Source organism: Crotalus tigris, unplaced genomic scaffold (assembly GCF_016545835.1).
Source record: "Crotalus tigris isolate CLP2741 ecotype Arizona unplaced genomic scaffold, ASM1654583v1 scf7180000017625.6296891, whole genome shotgun sequence".
Taxonomy (NCBI): domain Eukaryota; kingdom Metazoa; phylum Chordata; class Lepidosauria; order Squamata; family Viperidae; genus Crotalus; species Crotalus tigris.
The window spans coordinates 5,911,442-5,934,563 of record NW_024096520.1 but is presented as its reverse complement, the minus strand read 5'-3'; the positions used below and the strand labels follow the sequence as shown (position 1 = coordinate 5,934,563).

Below are 23,122 nucleotides of genomic sequence, written 5' to 3'. Positions count from 1 at the left end.
GGTTTAAAGTGGCTAATGATGCAGCTGTGGTCTGGCTTCTGGTTTGTGGTCGTGCCTCATAGTCAGTGTGGCTTTGGGTTTGTTTTTTGCGTGGATGTTTGGTGGTGACCTCCTGTGTGGTTTTTGTGAGTGTGGGTCTGGTATCATTTTTTGTGTTAGGGAGTCGTTTGTCAATGAGGGCGGGTTTCCAAATGGCTGGTAGGCGGGAGGTATCATCTCGCTTGTTCATGCTGTGTGGGCGTTTTTCTATCTCGATGGCTTCTCTGATTATTCTGTTATTAAAATGTTCACTTTTGGCAATGGTTCTGGTATTTTAAAAGTCAATTTCATGTCCTGTGGCTTTAAGGTGTTGGACCAGGGAAGATGTTGGTTCCTCTTTTTTGACTGAGTTCTTATGTTCTTCAATGCGTGCACTTATTCTTCTGTTGGTTTGTCCGATGTATGTGGTGGGACAAGTGGTGCATGGGATTTCGTATACTCCTTGATTTTCTAATTCAATTTTATCTTTGGGGTTTCTAAGGATGGTGGATATTTTTCTGTTTGTGCAGAATGCTGTTTTGATGTTGTGTTTATGGAGGATCTTACTGATTCTGTCTGTGATGCCTTTTATGTATGGGAGGATGGCTTTGCCGTTTTCTTGTTCTTTGTCTTGGATTTTAGTGGGGGTTTCTTTTTGGATTAGGTTTGTAATCTTATTTCTATGGAATCCATTGGATGTTAGTACATTGGTGAGAGTGTGTAGTTCGGGTTTTAGGTGTTGTTCGTCAGCTAAGCGTTTTGTTCTGGAGATGAGTGTCTTGGCTACAGAGTTGATCTGTGCTGGGTGGTGGTGTGAGAGAGCGTGCAGATAGCGGTTTGTGTGTGTTTTCTTCTGGTAGATGGTGTGTCCTAGGGAGCCATTGGATTTCTTGTAGACTAAGACATCCAGGAAGGGAAGTTGGTTGTTAGCTTCTGTTTCCATGGTGAACTGTATTTTGGGGTGTAGGCTGTTGAGGTGTGTGAGGAAGTTGTCCAGTTTTTCTTTCCCATGTGGCCAGATTATGAAGGTGTCGTCTACATATCTGAGCCAGAGTTTGGGTTTGTGATCAGATTTTTCTAGAGCTTGGGTTTCAAAGTGTTCCATGTAGAGGTTGGCAATGACAGGTGAGAGGGGTGATCCCATGGGTGCTCCTTCTGTTTGTTTGTATTTCTGTCCATTATAGACCACCCTCAAGACAGATACACACACAGACCACCCTCAAGACAGATACACACACCAACAAACTCCGAAGACTACAAGAACGCCAGAAACAAACCCCTCCTCCCTCACAGCCACACATGAAGCAGACAGTGCATAACATCTCAGATAGGATCCTCACCAAAGCCGAAACCAATGTCCTTTCAAAAGGATTCAACTTTGCAGTCGCTCCCAAACACATCCCCACTGAAACCATTATATGTGGAGTTGAAACCAGCCTGACTAAAATCAACCCCGACGACGCCAACAGAATCAGACTCGAAATCACCAACATCCTCTGCACCAGCAAGCCACCAAAAAGCAACTTACCCAAAGAGGAACAGACAGCACTACGTAACCTTAAAGAAGACACCAGCATAATAATCCTACCAGCAGACAAGGGCAACGCCATGGTGGTTATGAACACATCTGACTACCAAACCAAATTAACCAACCTACTCCAAGACTCCACATACAAACCCCTAAATACAGATCCCACCACCTACCTGGAAAAAACCAACAGATCCAAAATAAAAGCCTCCCCCATTAGCGAAGAGATCCAGCAAAGAATCATTCCCAGAGAGAAATCATCCAGATGCCCCAAACCCTATGGTCTCCCCAAGATACACAAGGAAGGAACCCCACTCAGACCTATAGTCAGCTCCATAGGCTCACCTCTACAAAACCTAGCCAAATTTCTCGCCAAACAACTACAGCCCTAGGCAGAATCCATCACCTCACATGTAAAAAACTCATTCCAGTTTATAGAGATCATAAAGAAACAAAACTTACAGCCCAGCGACCTACTAGTGAGCTTCGATGTCATATCCCTCTTCACACAAGTGCCTATCAAAGAAGCCTTGACAGCTATCCAAAACAAATATAATCCCCCCAAACACATCTTAGATCTGACCAACCACTGCCTATCCAACACATACGTCATCTATAATGGACAAAAATACAAACAAACAGAAGGAGCACCCATGGGATCACCCCTCTCACCTGTCATTGCCAACCTCTACATGGAACACTTTGAAACCCAAGCTATAGAAAAATCTGATCACAAACCCAAACTCTGGCTCAGATACGTAGACGACACCTTCATAATCTGGCCACATGGGAAAGAAAAACTGGACAACTTCCTCACACACCTCAACAGCTACACCCCAAAATACAGTTCACCATGGAAACAGAAACTAACAACCAACTTCCCTTCCTGGATGTCTTAGTCTACAAGAAATCCAATGGCTCCCTAGGACACACCATCTACCAGAAGAAAACACACACAAACCGCTATCTGCACGCTCTCTCACACCACCACCCAGCACAGATCAACTCTGTAGCCAAGACATTCATCTCCAGAACAAAACGCTTAGCTGACGAACAACACCTAAAACCCGAACTACACACTCTCACCAATGTACTAACATCCAATGGATTCCATAGAAATAAGATTACAAACCTAATCCAAAAAGAAACCCCCACTAAAATCCAAGACAAAGAACAAGAAAACGGCAAAGCCCTCCTCCCATACATAAAAGGCACCACAGACAGAATCAGTAAGATCCTCCATAAACACAACATCAAAACAGAATTCTGCACAAACAGAAAAATATCCACCATCCTTAGAAACCCCAAAGATAAAATTGAATTAGAAAATCAAGGAGTATACGAAATCCCATGCACCACTTGTCCCACCACATACATCGGACAAACCAACAGAAGAATAAGTGCACGCATTGAAGAACATAAGAACTCAATCAAAAAAAAGAGGAACCAACATCTTCCCTGGTCCAACACCTTAAAGCTACAGGACATGAAATTGACTTTAAAAATACCAGAACCATTGCCAAAAGTGAACATTTTAATAACAGAATAATCAGAGAAGCCATCGAGATAGAAAAAACGCCCACACAGCATGAACAAGCGAGATGATACCTCCCGCCTACCAGCCATTTGGACACCCGCCCTCATTGACAAACGACTCCCTAACACAAAAAATGATACCAGACCCACACTCACAAAAACCACACAGGAGGTCACCACCAAACATCCACGCAAAAAACAACCCCAAAGCCACACTGACTATGAGGCACGACCACAAACCAGAAGCCAGACCACAGCTGCATCATTAGCCACTTTAAACCCCCCCAATCCATACATGAAGCAAACTGACACCCTCCATGAAGAGGAAGTACGACCACGAACGCGAAGCCAAGGAATGGCAGGGCAGCCCAAAATCTTGAATCCCTCTGCAACTCAGACTAACCTGAGCACAACCAAACAGAACACTCCCCCAGCCAATCAGAGCACAGCCAACCCCCCAGCCAATCAGAGCACAGCCACGCCCCTAACCAATCAGAACACACCTCCCCCCAATCAGAACACAGCCACGCTCCCACCCAATCAGTTCATACCCCCACTGGCAGTTAAAAGGAAGAAACAGCTAAGACCACCCATTGCTGCTCGAGGCACGAAGCTGAAAGCACCAGCCTGAAGATGACGAATGGGACTTCGTCGAAACGTCGCCAAGACACTTCCAATTTTACGTGGGAAAAAACCCGAACAACCAAAGACCTACATATATATATATATATATATATATATATATATATATATATATATATATATATAATAATACCTACTGCAGTCAAATGCCATTCAACTTTGTAATTCCTTTAACTTGTTTGTGTGCATGTATGTTACCTTTGTGAGGTTAAATATATGTACCACAAAATTATTCTTCAGTTATTTAGCTTTCGCAATCCCCGATTTGAGTATCTCTTCTTTTAAATGTATGAAGCTGTTTTGTGATAAAAAAAAAAATTGTTGGTTCATATAGTGGCTAGATACTGCAATGATGCCTAATCTGATTACAACAATTTTTCAGTCTCCAGAATAGAATCAAAACTGTTAATCTTCTTGCATTGTTTGAATGCAAGGGGTCGGGTTTGGTTTGTCAAATGCCCTTAAATACATTAAGCCAGAAGCCCCCAACCTTTTAGACACCAGGAACCGGTTCTGTCAGGAGAGATTTTTCCACGGACCAGAGGGGGCGTGGTTTTATATGCTGCCTGCATCACATGGATGGGGCTTTGCTTGTTTGCATGGCCCGATTTCTGGCATGCCGCAGCCCGGTGCCAGTCCATGGACCGGGGACATCTGCATTAAGCCATGTGTAATCAAGTCTCCAGTATAGAATTATCACCTGTTAACTGAGAAGTCCAATGTTGGAGGTGAGCTACCTAAAGAAATTACATGGGCAGATGAATTGACCTAGGGCAGGGATAGGCAACATTGGCTCTTTTATGACTCATGGACTTCAACTCCCAGAATTCTTGAGCCTACCCCTGACCTAGGGGACTTATATTTATATTGTAATATGCAAGGAACTTTATTGTTTATGTGTTTCTGAGAAGTAATAAAAACCTAGAATCTGGGATCGAGAAAAAATAAAGGAAAAAAGAAAAATAAGGCTGGAATTTGGAAAATGAAACATTGAAAAGGAACATAAGCAGATAACCTTTACTTAAATTTCAAGACCATCAAACTATTTTACCTACATCACTGTTTTTCTAAGATGTCTATCAGAAAATCGCAATATTTATTATATGTGTAATTATAAGCTAGAGAAGTTTCAAATGATAAGCATATAAATCTCAGTCTACTGTAAAAATCTATGAGTTTATCTGAATTGTTCATTAGTGAAAGTATTGAGAAAACTTAATTTTTTCCAAAAATAACATATCTTTTTCATCACTGCTGTCTAGAAGATATTGAAAGGTGTTATGAACCTAGCAGTTATAAATATAATACTATAAATCCTGCATATATGCTTGAAAAGAACTCAATTCAGCTTATTACCATAGGCATGCAAAGAATGACAACTTTAAGAGAACAATTGTGGTGATTATTTCTTTTTTTGTAATGTTTATTGAAGGTTAAAAATACAAAGATGATAAACTAACACAAAATAAGAAAAATACAGAAGAAGGGGGGGGAGGAAGAAAAATGTGTAAAAGAAGAAAAGGAATATACTATATATGTATATATAAATTGCTTCCTTTTTGTCAAGACAAGTACAAATGTTTTCATAACTAATTGTTCAAGGGTTGATTTTCAGTCAGTGAAGACAATATATAAGGATAATTTTGTCCCTGTATCTATTTTTATTAGTAATTTTAAGATGGCACACTGCCCTCTCTAAATCCTGCTTACTCATCAGTTAGGAATTTCTCCTGGGTCCAACCTACACAGTAACTTAAAATAGAGGAAGCTAACTTAATTTACCAGACTGTTACTAGTAACGGTCCCTGACTTGTGGGCTAGAAGGTGTTGCATTCCATGGTGTGACCATGGAATAGCCAATGGCTCTCACGGGACAAATAGTTTCAATTCCCCTTATGCTACTCCCTCCCCCATATCCCACACCACAGCTCCCTCCCATTGTTGTGTATGGCAGATTGGCATCTGGCGAAGCATGGCTGGCGCAACAGCATGGCAAACCTGACAATTGTGCTGTGGCCATTCTTAGAGCAGTTACAGATGCTGTTTTTCAAATGCCTCAGAAACTAGTATGATTTTGATGGAGGCAAGAGTGGGTGTTTGCCAACTCTCTTACTGGCTTAAGCTTTAATTTTCCAGTGGTTCACTGTCTCCATTAATTCTCCTTGCTGGCTTTTTATCAAGGTGGAAATAAAAATAATTTCAACTGACCATTGTTATTGTGGGCTTTCTATCTACTTTTTATTGATATATTTATTGTCTGTGGAGATTCTCAGTCATCCAGGTCATGGTTGTCCCAAAGGTGCTTTTTCAAGAGGCAATTGGACTTTCTTGTTTTTCTTTGAAGGCATTTCATTTCTCATCCAAGAAGCCTTTTCAGCTCTGCCTGGATGGTGGGGAATGGAAGGATTTATACTTCTTGCAGACAGCTAGTCTTTTGCATTCTTTTAGAGAGTCACTGAGACCCCCTGAAAGTTTATCTGTGTTATCAGGGTCACCTGAGTAGTGCAAATGGGTGTGAAGCCTTCTTAAAATTGCTGAAAGGACTGTGCTGTAGACTGAAGATAGATGATGTCATATCCCTCCCCCTCTGTTGAGAGAGAGCTGTTTAGTTTTGACATAGATGGCCTCTTTGACCCCTCCATTGGTCCTCTCTGTCTAAAACTTTGCTGTCTTTGAAAGAATGGCCTTTGTCTTTTAAATGCAGATGGATTGCTGAATCTGGTCCTGATGGGTTTGTTCTCCTATGTTGTGCTATGAGTTATATGAAATGGTTGTTTTGTTTCACCAATGTATAAATCTGCACATGGCTCACTGCATTGTACTACATATATCACGTTGCTCAGTTGTGTCTGGGTGTTTTATCCTTGTGGTGGACAAGCTTCTGTCTTAGTATATTCTTGGGTTTAAAGTATGCACATATGTTGTGTTGGCTGAAGATCCTCCTGAGCTTTTCAGATATTCCTGAAAGATATGGAATGGCAACATTGCTTTGTTTATTGTTCTCTTCTTCCTCTGTTACGAAGGAGCTCCTGCTGGGTCTTTATGGGGATTTGATGAAGGGCACTTGGGATAGCCACATTCTCAGGGCTTTGTTAATGTGTTTTTTTTTTCTTTCCCATTTTTGCTGGTAGGCAAGTTTTCAGTTTGGTGTGCTCCAGTGCGTGGTGAGAATGAAAACGAAAATGATCTTTGTGTGAGGGTTTTCTATAAACTTCAGTGTTAAGACTTCTATCTTCCTTGATGTGTACTGCACAGTCCAGGAAGGCTAGACTATTTTCCTTAACATCATCCCATGTGAATTTGATTTAGCTGTCCATAGAGTTGCTATGTTTGGTGAACGCTTCCAATTTCTGGGTTTTGATCTTGACCCGAGTGTCATCCAAATACCTATACCGGTGAATTTCTGTGAAGGAGTTTAGGGCTTTGGTTTCTATCTCTTCCATGTACAGATTGGCTACGAAGCGCAGCTGTGTTTTTGTCTGTAGAAACCTTTATTGTATTTAAAATAGGTAGTGGTCAGGCAAAGGTTCAGCATGGCAGATATGTGTGCTCTGGGCTGAGGTTGGTTCTGTCACCCAAGGTGCTATCTTATAGCAGTTATTTTTTCACTATTGTGACAGCTTCAGTTGTTGGAATGCAGGTGAAGAGGGAAGTCACATCATAGGAAACCATGGTCTCATCTGGGCCCAGTTTTAGTTTCCAAACCTTGCTGGCAAAGTCCTGTGAATTGTTGATGTGATGGATGGTGTTGCCAACTAGAGGAGCTAATAAGGTGGTTAGATGTTTTGCAGTGTTGTAGGTGACAGAGTTGTTGACAATTGACCTGAATGGCGTTCCCTTTTTGTGGATTTTGGGGAGTCCATATATGTATGGGGTGGCTTCCCCAGGATAAAGATGGTAGTGTTGTGGCTTGTCAGTGGCTTGTCCTTCAGTAGTTGTCGCAAGAAGTCAATGACCTCTTTCTTGTAACTGCTGGTGGGATCTCTCTTCAGAATCTCATACGTAGCAGTGTCCTTCCAAAGACTGTTCACCTTGGCCTTGTAGTCATGTGTTCAGGATGACTGTGATGTATTTATTCAATTTCTATAACCACCCAACTCAACCAGGTGACTCTGGGTGGCTTACAATTCTTTACTTGAGTGCTTGTTAGATCTGGAAGCCCTCTTCCCTCTCTCTCTCTCTCTCCCTCCCTCCCTCCCTCTCTCTCTCCCTCCCTCCCTCTTTCTCTCTCCCTCCCTCCCTCTCTCTCCCTCCCTCCCTCCCTCTTTCTCTCTCCCTCCCCCCCTCCCTCTCTCACAAAAAAAGAACTGCCTGTAAAATAGAATGACTGTCTCTCTGGAAGGAACTCTCTGCCCGTTTCTTCCAAGGGCTAAATTTGAAAGAGGCTTCATTATTCTGTTTCAAGCTAAATCATTTTAGAACTCCAGCTCATAATCTCAAACAATACCATTCAATATAAGTTGCAGGTTTAGGAAGATTGTCATAAGTTGTCCACATATCTTTTATGGGTTTTCTAGGAGGCAGATGGTTAATCACTGTGGAAAGCTGCATGAGGTTGCTTTAGCTAGGCCTTTGTTTTGTTTTGACAAACCGGCCTTCTCTGGCTCAAAACTCATCTGATTTTTTTCACGCACGTCTCTCAGATTTGAATAGTACGGTTTTGGTTTACATGCTGTTTTGGAAATTTTGTGATTTACTCAATAAAACATGATGAAATAAACCATTGCCAATTTTGTTCAGTGAAATAAGATTCTTTTCTCTCCAGGATTCTATTAACCATGTATGGGGCATTTCAAAACAGCAAGCTTAAATAATTGGCAAAATGGGGGCTGCTTGTTTAATTAGGTATTGAATGAAAAATACAGTCACTGCTTATTTTGTGTTTGTTGTTTAGACCTCCAAAGCACCATGATTTTGTGCCAGTCACTTTCTCTCAGCCCAAGTCACCTCACTGAGTTGTTGTTCTGGGGAGGATAAGAAGAGGAAGGAGTATTGTGTGTGTTTGCTGCTCTGAGTCATTTATAAAGATAATTAAGGCAGGATATAAAATAAAGAAATCAATTCTTCTGAGGTAGTAAATACAAATTCTTCCAGATTGCACAAACAAACAAGCAGAATGTTTTGTTACTGCAGTTAAGGCTTCTGTTAAGTAAGATTTCTTTTTTTTTGTAATAGCTTCTATTTTTATGCTATGGTTAGTGTATCAATTTGAGATTTAAATTTAAAGTACTTGTGTTCATTTGCGTTTTCTGAAACAGACACTTTGCCTTTATGCAGATGTGTAAGTATAATAAATGTGGGCACTATGCAAATGCAGGCATATCTTTCCAAATGTTCTATACATTCAAAGATATCTTCTACTTGTAGATACTTAATTTCTCATTAATACTATTCCTTTGCAACTTTTTTTTCATTTCCTTCTATCTGAGGCTTTCCTAAGCCACTATGTTCCCTTCAGGATACTTGGCAATGCTTCAGCATCATATTAGGAAATATTTCCCTTGTCTAATGAGGTATCTGTTGTGATAAGACTTAGCACCAATACTCACCAGTGTTTTACTTTCTCTGCCTGATTTATTCAGACACGAAGTTAACACAATAACAGAATTGGGAGGGACCTTGGAGGTCTTCTAGTCTAACCCACAAGCAGGAAAACTTATACCATTTCAGACAAATGGTTGTCCAATCTCTTCTTAAAAATCTTGAGTGTTAGAGCACCCAGAACTTCTGGAAACAAGTTGTTCCACTGATTAATTGCTTTGTCAGGAAATTTCTTCTTAGTTCTGGATTGGTTCTCTCCTTGATTACTTTCCATCCATTGCTTCTTGTCCTGCCTTCAGGTGCTTTGGAGAACAGGTTGCCCTCCTTTTGTTTGTGGCAGTCCCTCAGATATTGGAACACTGCTATCATGTCACCCCTAGTCCTTCTTTTTTATTAAACTACACATACCCAATTCCTGCAACTGATCTTCATAGGTTTTAGCCTCCAGTCCTCTAATCAACTTTGTTGCTCTTTTCTGCTCATTTTCTAGAGTCTCAACATCTTTTTTTATACAACGGTGATCAGAAATGGATGCAAAATATTCCAAGTGTGGATTTACCAAGGCATTATAAAGTGGTACTAACATTTCACATGGTCTTGATTCTGTTCCTTTGTTAATGCAACCTAGGACTGTGTTGGCTTTTTTGGCAGCTGTAGCACACTGCTGGCTCTCAATTAAGTGATATACTAAGACTAATGTTGATTTATTGAATTGAATAAATCTGTTTGACTTATTCCTACATGTATTTATTTGAATTGAAAATGCTTGGAATTCCATCTGCAGTAAGAGTCATCATCTGTGACAGCTTTAGGATTTTTTATCCATTTTTCTTCTATGGAGCCTTCCAAACTCAGGGTCTGATCTACCACAATATTCTGGACATTCAAGGTAGATAAATGTTAATACTCTTTCTCACACTGCATAAATTTAGCAGGATAAAATATGGGTGGCTGTGATGTAGACAAAGTTATGTGAGGGATGAAATTACTAAAGACTGCTGGTTATGAGAATAATATAGTACTGAGCATTGGCTGCTTGTGGGCAACTGGAAAAGCATTTTTAATTTATCTAGCCAGGCTGTTTCTTGTATTCTTTTCAAAACTATGTTACAATTAAATTCAAATTAGACGGTGGTTAACTTAGTAATACTTTGTCTTCATAATATACATATACATAACAGGTTCATCCATTGGGGATGAACCCGTTAGGACGGCAGCGATGGAAGATTGGGAGACGGAGGGGAGTGATCTTGAGAATAGCGGTGGGGATGTCCCCCCAACGAGCCTGATGCCAAGAGCACCATGCTGGAACCGACTTGGATGTCAGAGCAAGCATGGGTTGCAAGATCAATGGAGAAGAGGGGGAGGAAGTGCAGTGCCGCCTCCCCTCCATGACACCGCAAGCATGAGTCCCAGCACTCCCGGACAGAGTACAAACGTTGAGTTGGCGGCCAGCCAGTTTGAACAGGGGGATTCCCCGATGGGTGGGGGTAGACGGGGGGTTGGTTTACGACGCATGGAACAACAGTGCGCAGTTGCCTGTGCAAGAAGGAGACATCTGGATGGAAACGTGAGGAGGAGACATCTGGACTGATGTGTGAAAGAGATGGTGGGGGGAGGGAAAGGCAGTGTCAGTGATACGGGACTGGTAATTATTGAGGAGAATAGTGAGGTGGAGAGTAATAAGGATGATGGCACACCCCGACCAAAAATGGGTGGATTTAATGATGAGGGGAAGAGAGAACTTCCCCCCTCGGCTTGTGCACAGGGGGGCGAGGGAGGAGGGAGACAATCAGCATGTGAAGGGACGGGGATTCCTCTCAGCCTCAGGACTGGGAAAAATGGGAAAAATACTTACGGTCGGATGAAGAAAAATGGGAAAAATACTTACGGTCGGATGAAGAAAATGGGACATGATGACATATGCGAAACATCTAAGGCACGGCATGATCATCTGGGCCTGTTGACACATTCTAGAAGCCGGATGCAGGATAACATCTTATAAAAAGTGTATCCCCCAGCGTCTACCTTTAGAACCCTGACGATGTTGGATGACTCCCAACGAAAGCTTGGTTATAAACTCTTTTATTATTTCTATTGGTGATCGACTTATTCTTTGGATTTTATCACATACACATACACATATACACACACATACACATACTAGTTTTTGATGTAGTATTCTGTTTAGTTTTCTTAATCATGTTGGCAACTTATTCTATTAATGGCAGAACAGCCTTTCTTTCAGTTACTAGTAGAAATTATGTCTGAATGTATGTGAAAAAGAAGAAGAGAATGATGTCCTGATGAATGATGATGTTTTGTTAACTGAAAATTATCAGATTGTCAAGAAGCATTCAAGCATGAATATGATAAGTGCTCCTTAAATTAGAGATGGCTGTAATTTTAGCCTTTCTGCTTTTGGAAATAGATGGTTGCTGAACAGATCTATTCAGTATCTATTTCAGTCTATGCATCACAGCTCCTTTTTTTTACAAACGGAAGTTTAGAATCATTCAGAATCATTTTCAATTGTTCTACAAGTGTAAATGATGTGTAGGTTATTTAATTTTTTTTAAAGAAAAAAAGCTGGACAACAAGCTTTTTCATGCTGTAAGGAGAATCGTGCTTCTCTGCCTTTTGCTCCTCCTCCCCCTGCAGTCACATGATCGCAATCTGGGTGCTTGGCAACCTGTTCGGACTTCTGATCAGTTGCCAAGCACCCCATGATACTGTGATCGCCATTTGCAATTTTCTCTGCCGGCTTCCAAAGAAAGTCAAAAGGGAAACTGGCAAGACAGATTGCAAGCTGTAGCTGACTGACTGCTTGTCATCTCTGGGGATTGGCTGAAAGAGCTGCTTGCCAATTACTTCACTGGGGTTGAGAACAGAGCTTAGTTTCTGATGATTTGAGCTCTTTCTGGATCCCGACAAAGGAGTTGCTTTCCATACATAGGGGAGAGATGATATCCTTTGACAGGTAGCTCTTTCAGCCGCCCCTAGAAATGAGAGGGAGCCAAAAGCAAAGCAGAGAGTAGAGAGATAGTGCAATAAGGTAAGCAGCACTGGGTGCCTCGGATGGGGCCCGATGTGGCTGTGTGCAAATGTCTCTCCCTTAGGGGCTGAAAATCCTGCTTGGATTTCAGCAGGGAGGATTTCCAGCTTCAAAGTTGAGCCTCCCAGGCAGTATCTTCCCAGGCATCCTGCACTACTTCCCTGGGACTCCATTCACTTGATCACTTAATGACTGCAAACAGGAATGCCAGGATTGCAGTTGTTGAATGAAGGTGTTACTCTTAACCATTTTGTACAACAATCAAGATTTAAGCCTTAAGATTTAGATTGTAAGATGAAAACTATATCTGTGGGCGTGCTTCTTTGTTTCTCTGTGAAAACCATTTGAGTTTGTTTAAGAAAAACATTAGTATGTGCAGATGGGAAATCAATTTTGCAAATGGGTTAGCTTATTTGACAGTCAACTACATCTTGATGGGGGATGGGGGTGTGATGGTGAGCATGGCTTTTGACCAACCAAGAAGTGACAAAGACATAAATTATCATGAGCAGAACCTCCTCTTATGGGAACAGGGACAATTTATGTGCAAGATGGATTTGTACAAAAGTCCCAATGAGCAGGGCTGCCACCTGATCTCCAACCATAAGTCCAGAAGGATTCCCAAACTGTACTTTTCTGACGAAGTGCAATCCTACCAGACTCAGTCATGGAAAATCTCTGGGCTCAGGGAGCTGTAAAACCCAGCTATTCAGTTTTGCTGTGGTTGAGTCAAAGTCTTCCCCAGCCAGATTCCCATAGCCTCCAGGCACTGTAAACTACCGTGGCATCACTTGGCCGCTGAGAACAGAAAGCTACAGCTGCTTAATTCATTCCATGCAAATAGAAAACTGGTGCCAGAAGCTTATGTAGATATTAAATAATTATTTCACAATTCAGGGATCTAGGGCCAGACCTCTCCCTTTTTACCAACACTGAGTAGAGCTGTCCTTGGAGGAAGAAGTTACAATCACCACCTGGAACATTATATGACTGGTTCCATCCTACTTCACACTCATCAAGTGGTGATAGTGAGATGTTATTCTATGGGATTCAAACCTTTACTGGGAATTGAACTCATGTACATGATTATTTTTCAGGAGTTAACCAAGTCCTGGTCCTCTGTGGTTCCCAGAAGAGATATATAGAATCTGTGAGAATGGCATCTGTAATCCACCTTTACATAAGCTCTCAAAGCAGAGAGAAATTCCATAGAGAATATCTGGCTTCCTATGTCTAACAAGGTGAAAATAGGGTGATTCCAGTCATATAGTACCAATCTAACTGAAAGCACCACACAGGATATAGGTCAGGGGTGTCAAACTGCTGATCCGCAGGCTGGATGCGTCATAGCAAAGCTGTGCCCACCCCATTGCCGACAATGGCAAAAAAGTTGTGATACGTCACGACATGTCATGTAACGTTGTGAGTTTGACACCCCTGATATAGATCATGTAAAATAGAGAAATATCCCCTCTGCTCCAAAGAGAAAGTGTAGACATGTAAAATCCTATACATGGAGCATGACAACGTAACATCCTCAATTAGCCAACCTTTTCACAACCTCAGGACTAACTGACTTGAGTTTTTCCAAGATGACCAAGCACAAACTACATGGGACCTGCATAGACAGAAGCCAATTCGGAGGAAATCCTAATGTACATGTAGTCCTTATATAACAATTGCATTAGATAGCAAACTTTCATAAATACGATGGTAATAATGGTAATAAAAAATAAAAAATAAATTTGCTGACTAATGCATGCATTTACAACAGCAAAAGCCTTCAGTGTAAAAGTGATTTAAGGTCAGCAAGGTCACTTGCAGCTTGTATTTTTTTTAGGCAGGAGCAACACTGAGGAGAAAAGCAGCTCAAGAAGAGATTGCTTGTTTAAGCATCTATCCACCCTATGCATGGACAAAAAAGGGGGGGGAGGGAATGGATCCAGCATAGGCCACTGCTTGAGAGAACTTTATCTGAATGAGTTCTCTCCAACAGAGGTCTCCAACCTTTTGGGCACTAGGGACCAGTTCTGTGGAGAGAGGTTTTTCTGGGGACTGGGGTGTGTGTGGTTTTGTGTGCTGCCTGCATCCCGCATATGGGGCTTTGCTTGTTTCTATGGCCCAGTTGCTGGCATGCTGTGACCTAGTACTGGTCCACGGACCAGGGGTTGGGGACCCCTGCTCTACAACAGTCAGCTTCACATCATCCCTCTTTGTCATATGTTTCACTCAGTGATCCTGTCACTTGGTGGCAATTGCAGTCACAAAACAAAAACTACCTGTATCCAACAAAAACCTAGAAAATTCCTTACGGTGGTCCTGCAAGGGTCCCTTCTCCAATCCGTGCCTTACCTAGAAGGACTTAGTCACTCTAAACAAATATCCTGTCTGCTCCAAACAGAAAGGGTAGACTTCATATAAAATTCTATACATGGAGCATAAAAGTGTACCATCCTGATATGTTAAGAATTATTGGATTTTAAATTAATGTTTGCTTTTGTGGGGCCAAGAAGAGTTCTTAGATCAGTTTTTAAATAACATATGCATATAAGGAGAACTAAAAGTAGTTAAGGGTATTAATTTTTTACTTAACTCTGTTGTTTACACCAATCATGAATATGATAAAATCTCAGTAACAAGTTCAGAATTGTTGTCAGATATCAACCTTGCTGTTACTTTTCCATCTAGAGAGATGTTTGGGTCTTTTAAATGTATGTTTGAAAGGGGCAAACAGGTTCAAACACCTGTTTGCCCAGAAAATCTTGAATATGAGGTAATTGAAACATTACAAACTTAGCCATTGCTCCTAATTACACTGAATAAGTGAGGCCAAGTAGTTCATAGGATTTTGCAGGGGAAGAGATGGGGACTGTCCGGGAGTTTTAATTAATTAATTAATTTGCTATCCATTTATTTGAAAAACAAAAAACAAATTTCCAGCAGAAATAATCTAATTATGGAATGTTAGACTTTGGGAATTTGTCTTCTAAACTAGTGTGAAGAATGAGACTTCCATAATGCTGAGCTTCAAGAAACATACCAGAACGTTGATCAAATCCATCATTGGATTAGTTTTTCAGTAATAGACAAATTAACCAGAGATCTTCAGCTCTTAAATCAGCATCAATAGCACAACTCCATAAAAAGGGGATAAAATTTTGTTAATCCCTTTTCCTTTTCCATCCATCATCACAAGTTCAACCTTGTCATCAAGTTCTAGCTATGCATTACACACTAAACTAAAATAGAATGCTACATGCAGACTTGACACAAGAGCTGCTGTTTAAAACTGAAATAGCTGTTGTATTGAGGCTAGAGCAATTATACCAAATTATCTTCCAGTCATCCTTCCTGAAACAATGTAATTGTTATTTCTTGCTGTAAAAACTAGCTGTAGTTGCTTGTGAACGATGACACATTCAGACCTCCAAGAAATCTCTTTGAATTTCTTTGATTGTTATTTACACTTAGTCTTGCATAGATCAACAATAATAAGTATCCCTTTGTCCCCAGAAAGGACCTTCAAAAGGGTCTGACCGAGTGAAGAAAGGTGGATCCTATATGTGCCATAAGGTAATGATAAAAAGTATATATTATTTGTCTAATTATAGTATCTGCAGTTTTTATTTGTGTATCCACTAAAAGCTAATAAATAATAAATTGTGAATATATGAAGACAGGAACCGATTGGAAGTGGTACGTCAGATAGAAATAACTTGATGAATAAGCAAGATCTACTTGGAGTTTATTTGAGCTGAGATAAAATGTCAATTGTCTTCTAATTTTAGCTTGATGGCAGTTTAGCTGTCACACCTTCTTAAGACAACAATGAACTTGGCAATCTTCTTTTTGCTCCAGCAACCAACCTCTAAAACTGCCAGTTTGTGGGTTTAGAGAGTTTTTAAAGAACATCAAAGTGCCTTTCTGAGACAAAGAAAAACCATTATGGCCATCACAAGTATAACAAACATTGGACCACAAGCTAATTTTTGGTGGAGCTCTAGGGTTGCAGACTGATTTTTCATCTAGTTTTTGTCCCCAAGGCTTTCCATTACTCAGCCCAGGGATGCTATTCCTCTTAGATTTCCAGAATCATTACTGTGTAACATAAAAGATGAAGCCAGATACTGCAAGAGCAGTATAATTGAATGCTACCTCAGTGGTCCCTGCTTTGGGTCACAGCTAACAGTATGTTAAAATCAATTTAACCCAAGAGGAAATGAAGAAGCTAAGCTCTGCTTTTGTTTTGCTATCTGTTATTACTTATTGAATACTACTCTCTGATTTTTCCCCACAATAACCCTATGGAATTGGCAGGGTAGAAAAATGGTGACTGCTCCAAAGTCATTCCAGTGAGTTTCTATGGCTGAGGATCAATTTGGCTCTTCTCATCCCTACTACTTTTAGCCACCAACAATTAGAATAATAGGATCTCAGGCAACCCATGTAGAATTCTTTAGAGCTGAATTAGCCATTCAACCCTTTGGAGGCTTCATTTAATTGAGGCCCCAAAAGCTGCACTTTTGGCAGCCACAAAACTTTCACAAACATTTTTGCTTGCTTGCTTGTTGTATTAGATTTAGAAGGATGTCCACTTATACTCTGGGCAACTTACAAAGTTAAAAAGAGAAAAAAGCAAAAACAATAGCAATAGCACTTAGACTTATATATCGCTTCACAGTGTTTTACAGCCATCTCTAGGCGATTTACAGAGTCAGCATATTGCCCCTCCCTCCAACAATCTGGGTCCTCATTTTACCAACCTAGGAAGGATGGAAGGCTGAGTCAACCTTGAGCCGGTGGCACTCAAACTGCCAAACTGCTGGCAGCCAGGAGTCAGTAGAAGTAGCCGGCAATACTGTATTCTAACTACTGGGCCACCACACCAGCAATATATATGCTTGGATAAAAATAATCACCAAACCAGTAAAAAAAGCAAAACAAAACAAAAAACATACTATACAAAATTTGTCTGTGGCTCAACAAACAACCTTATTCCAGATCTGGAAATAAAACCATGTTTTAAAATCTCGTGGGACTCTTATAAAGTCAGAGGCAGATGAATTTCCAGGCAATGTATTTAATTGTTCGAGTGAACTTGGAACTTCTCACTCTACCTGATTCTATTGCACAGGCTGGAACCAATGGAGACAGGCAGTTCCTCAGATAACTAGGCTCTTTGCCATGAAGGGCTTTATAGATGACAATCAGTAATGGTAGATTTCAGAGGGTCTACAAGAGCAGTCTGGTAGTACATATTGCAGTAGTCCAGTTATTAGATGACTAGGACATCTGAAGGACCCTTCCCAGGCCAAGAAGGGGCACAACTTGAGCATAGGATGAGCTCTGCAAAGGTCTGCTCACTAGAGCTGCCATCTGTCCCTCGAACAGTTCCTGCCAAATTGTAATTTTTAAAATGACATTTGGGAAAATGAATCAAAAACATGACAGGTAATCGTTTTAATTGCATTTAATTACATTAAATTGGTTTTAGTGAAAATGATGCATTTCTTTAAAATACAATTCAAATTGAACCTAGTTCAATTGTTGTCCTGGCTTTGCCCTTTTCTTGCTCATTTCTTGGGCTGCAGCCCTCAGGCCTCCCTCAAAGGGCACACACATCTCCCGTGGTGCACAAAAGGGAAAGAATTGCATTGAAGGCAGTTCCTCTTATAGTGTATTTATCAGCATATGGAAAGTTGTGAAAGTGTTGCCTAAAAAGAGAACACTTTGAAAATTGGGGATAAATCTATTTTAAAAGTATTTACTCTTAGCACTCATCAACTGATTTAAAAATAAGTCCTAAGCAAATTTTATAAATGGGAAGGTATCCATGTGCCTATGCACCCATTTGGCTAATTCCCAATGTAGTGAATGCCAAGGTTTTTGAAAAATCCTATGGAAAGCAAATAATGTTCCCTGTTTAATTTATTCTAATTAAAAATAATGTACTTTTTCTTCTGTAGTGTTTAAAAAAATCTTATTTAATAATCATTTAAAAAACTTTCTGTGTAACAGTTTAACAGAGCTGCCATTTTCTACTCTGAGATCAAATATTCTACTTGATCTTATTTGGAGGTGAAATTAATGTCACACATTAACTAGCAGATTTGATTAAATTAACAGGATAAAAGGTTTCTTTAGAGGTAAGTAATATGGCCGATTTTAGTCTACAGTATACAGGATAAATATTCTTTATTAAGGCTGCTAAAAGTTCCTGCTACTTTCAAAACTTGAAAGCATTGTTAAATAGTACATAATCTTTATGAGAAATGGTTGGTCCCCAGGCTCCGTCTATTTTGAGTGACATAATAAAGCTAAATACAAACCAAAGATAGTCAATATTTCTTATCTGCATTACAATTATGTGAATCATTTTTCCTTAAATAGAAAAAGGAAAATCCCAGTGAATCTTTTCCCTCAATTTTTTTAGTTGTATTAAGTTCCTGCAATTTGCTCTTTTTGCTATACTATTTTATCAGAAAAGCACAAATGCATAACTTCTGTTAGATTTTTTTTTAAAAAAAGATTTTGATCATATTTTAATTTATTTTATATAGCACTTTAAGAACAGTTGATGAGAGATAAAGTAACACTTCTAAATTCAGAGTTATTAAATGCTGGCTTGTTTTTGTTATTTTGCTTGCCAGGAAATGCTTATTGTGAAAATAGAACCTCAGTCAGACAAACTGTGGCAAAGTATTATTTAAGGAAACATTTATACTAAAAAAATCATTTTGTGCTGTACAAATATATGTATTTCATATTTGCATAAAAATATTCTGCTTAAGAGAAGCAGGCTGTCATGGTTCTGATAGATGAGACCAGTAAAAACAGAAGTCCAAGGCAAGAGGTTTCCTTAAAGAACATATTTATTGGCTGCATAGTATTGGTATGATCAAAAGCCATTTCCACTTCATTTTCGGTTGCCACAGGCATCACACAAACACAATATTCCTTTTTCTCTGAAGTTTCCTATATTTTTGCCAATCCCAAATATGCAGCCATTTGAAATTCTCTCTTGAGAATTCAAAAAGAAACTCAAACGTATGAAATGCAAAATTATATATATTTAAAGCTATTATTTTATGTTTATATGACATAAGATTAAATTATTTTATTGGGACAAATATTGAGTTTAAGCATAGGTTTTCTTTGTCAAAATGATGTTACAAAAGATACAAATGTTACACAGAAGAACATATGTAAAGATTTTTTTTGCTGATTGTGCCCATTATTTATAACTTCACTGGAATAGAGAAATGTATCATATGTGAAAAAATTAACAAAAATAACTTGTGGTTCATTACGGGCAAATTTCTGGTAAGCCATATCAGAAACCTTAAATTTCTTTGAAAAAAAAAAAAGAATTGCACAAGAAGGTATACTCTGCGAACCCTTAAAATCTACTGTATATTGTAAAAATTCAAAAAGTGTGTAGAATAGTACAGCACTTTTTAGATAAAGTTCAAATATGAATTTTAATATGTAAACATATAAATAATAAGTAATAAAAGTTTATTCACTGAAATATATACATATAGACACACACACACACACACACGTTTGCTCCCGCTAAACTTTATGTCCCTAGACAACACTCAAGTCAGAAGTTTTTTGACACTGCAAACAGTTTGTATTCCCGCCACCAGGAAAAATTCCTTGCAAAACACATCCGAAAATATATAGCTAGTCCCTATAAAAAGCTGCTGTTTGAAGAAGCAATGATTCCATGTGATTCGTTTAGTTCAATAATCCCAGGATTATGATTAACTTGGAGATTGGAGGCCTTAAGAATGGAGACAGAATACATTTCTCTATCATTTTTTTCATCTCAGTATATCACCACTAATACTCGTCTGGCATAGACACTGTGACACTTCACTGTGACAAGACACTGAAATCACTATGGTAACAAAGATCTTATTTGCCTACAGCTGCAATTCTCAAATAACAAAGTGGTTTTCTCTTCCAAGGAAACTAAAGTGGTTGCTGGGAGGGCATAAGGACATGGAATAAAATTAAAGAAGTGTTTAAAAAGTGGGGAGGAAGTTAAAAAGAAATTAACCTGTATTTTCCAACTGGTAAGAATCAAATTATCTTCGGCCACGTGTTTCTGTCATGATGGGAAGCACCATTCTGGAGACCTCTTCCTGTTTGGTGAAATCTAGAAAGAAAACGACTCCTTTGAATGACTAACAGTCCTCCTGGCAGCTAGTGCATTGCCATCTTAGCAAAGCTGCTATGATATGTTTCATCCATGGGAACACTTGTGATAATCCACTCATTCTCCTTCCTAGTCCTATTGCTATAGATATCGATGTGCAGCCCGAAGCCAAAATACGCCTGACAGCTCAGCTTCCAATCTGGGATTCCGTTGCGCTGCTGACAGTCTGCCAGACTACTTAAAGTGACAAAGCTTGACAGCTCTGGAGAACAGAGAGATCTCACCAGGTTTTGCAAAAAAAGGATGCAGCCCGAAGATTCTACATTTGTCTTGCCAAAACAGAAGACTCTGGAAATTCTGAATATTTCAGCCAGCAGCTTTTGTTTTCTTTGATCCCTGGTTGCATTTCCATTTAATGCGCATAAAGTGAAATATATTTGATTATTGAACTACTTTAAATGAAGAACTAAATCATATCAGTCATAATTTTGTTTTTTTAACAAAAGACATTATCACCATTCAAATGATAGACCAATTTACAGAAGTAATTAAGTATATTATATTTAATTTAATAATATATCTAATTAAGATGGAATAGCACACAGTGGTTGTAGGAAGAAAAAAAAATCACAGATTACTGTGATCCAAAGAAATTTCAAAGCTGTTTGTAATCATATTTGCAACATGTTTATGTTGCAACTGTCTTTCTTGTTCCATTGGTTTCAATGGGTTTTCAATCCAATTAATGTTCAAGATCAGTCATTTTAAAAATAAGCCATTATCCTGTTTTCTAGAATATACTGATGTAATTTATGTTTGAATTAGTATGATTTATTTTTGCTTTTCATGAAGATTGTTTTTTTGATAATTAATAATTTGTTCGGCAGCTATAGGAGAAAGCGTTCCTGACCCATGTCTTTGCAGATAAATGGACCTCCATTTTTCAAGCCTCAGTATCCAAATTTTGAGGGTCGCCTTTTCTTGCCCCCCTCCCCATTGAAAGACTTCCATGGGGCAAATATTTACAGTAAGTGTTGTTTTTAATAGGCAGCTGCCTCCTATGAGCACCTGGAATCTATGTGGGGCAGCAAAAAAAAACTCCCTCTTCACAAGGATAAGATTTGTATTAGATGGCCTCCATTTTTCTCTTTTAATCAGATTATAGGGCCCAAACAGTTGAACCTTACCTCCTCCCTTACCAGAAATAATAGAAAATAAATGATTTTTATTTAACATAAAATAAGTCTGTGGGAGGACAGGCTGCCTGCAAAATAGCCAGCACCTGGGCTGCTGGAGCCCTGCCCCTTTAAGACTTCTCCCTAGATAGCCCGGTAACTTGTGGCTATAAAAGCTGAGCATAGAGGCCGATATTGGTATGAGAGGGTGACCTGGTTTGTGTTTGGGGAACTGTGGAAATCTGAAGCAGCCTATGGCAAATAGAAGAGTTACTGTTCCTCAGAAGTAGAGCTCACAAAGAAAATTAATGGAAGAACAGGAGTTGTATAGAATTGGGGAAAAGTGGTAGAATAAACAGGTAGTACTAGCTTTGACTGCTGGGGTGTGAGTTGCCTAGAGCAGGGGTCTCCAACCTTGGCAATTTTAAGACTTGTGGACTTCAACTCTCAGAATTCTGGGAGTTGAAGTCCGTAAGTCTTAAAGTTGTCAAGGTTGAGGACCCCTGGCCTAGAGGCCTGTATTTGTGTTGGCTCTCTGGAGTTTTGGAGGCAGGCCACTAACCTGGGAAATAAATCCTTGGGGAATAAGGTAGTTGTACCAGGAGGCTAGATGTGTATGTAAAAAGAAAGGGACAGCAACTCTGGTGTGGCTTGCCTATACCTGCCACCTTGATTTGACTAGTTCCAATAGTCATGATGCTCTGGAGCTAAATCCCAGGCCCAATCAGGAAACAGACTCTTCAAATCTTTGCTTCTCTGAGAACTTCCAGTGAACAACCTCTGGGGACAAGTTACTTCTAACGCCTTATCACTGAATCCCATCTTGTCTCTCTCAATTGGAAGAGGAGTTATTTTAGGGTCCTCTATGCCAGGGCTTTTCAAACAGTGGTACGGGTACCATCTGTGGTACATTGGCACCTGGTAGGTGGTACGCGACCATCCTAGAAAAGTGGTAGTGGGGGAGGGGAATGAGCTGAACCAGTGGCAGCACCGCACAAGCCTAAGCGAGAGATGGCTGGAGCTGCAGGGCTGTCAGGGCTCAGCGGAAGCGCCAGGATCAGTGCCGCTTTCTAGCTGATTGGCACTTCTTCAGGGCTGTCGGGGCTTAGTGGAAGCGCCAGGATCAGTGCCAGGCTCCAGCTGGAGCTCGGCGCTGATCCTGGTGCTTCTGCTGAACCCTGAAGAAGCACCGATCAGCTGGAATGTTGCAGCATCTCCAGGGTCTTATGATTTACATTCAGATGCTTGGCAACTGATTCATATTTATGACGGTCACAGTATCCCAGGGTCATGTGAAGTGACCAAAACCTGCTGCAACCACCCAGCAGACGCGGGGAATAAAAACCAAACACCTCCCACCCCTGCTGCCAATCCTCAACAGAAATGCTCACAACAATGAAAACCTTGAACAGGAGGAAGAGCGCCGCTGGGTGGACAGGCAGGTGTCTTGCTCGGCTGTG

The 23,122-nt window shown here is 40.0% G+C and overlaps 1 protein-coding gene across 2 annotated transcripts in view; it reads left to right on the top strand.

The window, feature by feature from the left end:
- The window catches only part of SUMF1 (sulfatase modifying factor 1), a 71,068-nt gene extending 48,414 nt beyond the window's left edge, over nt 1–22,654 (top strand). Inside the window, exons 8-9 of one of the 2 annotated variants that reach the window (XM_039334132.1) lie at nt 15,834–15,893; nt 20,621–22,654. In XM_039334132.1, coding sequence (XP_039190066.1) covers nt 15,834–15,893; nt 20,621–20,734 — 174 coding nt within the window. In that variant the 3' untranslated portion in view covers nt 20,735–22,654. Of the gene's footprint in view, nt 1–9,755; nt 10,671–15,833; nt 15,894–20,620 lie in introns of those variants that run through there. The other variant, XM_039334133.1, reaches the window with a different exon arrangement.
- The last annotated feature ends 468 nt before the right edge of the window (nt 22,655–23,122 follow it).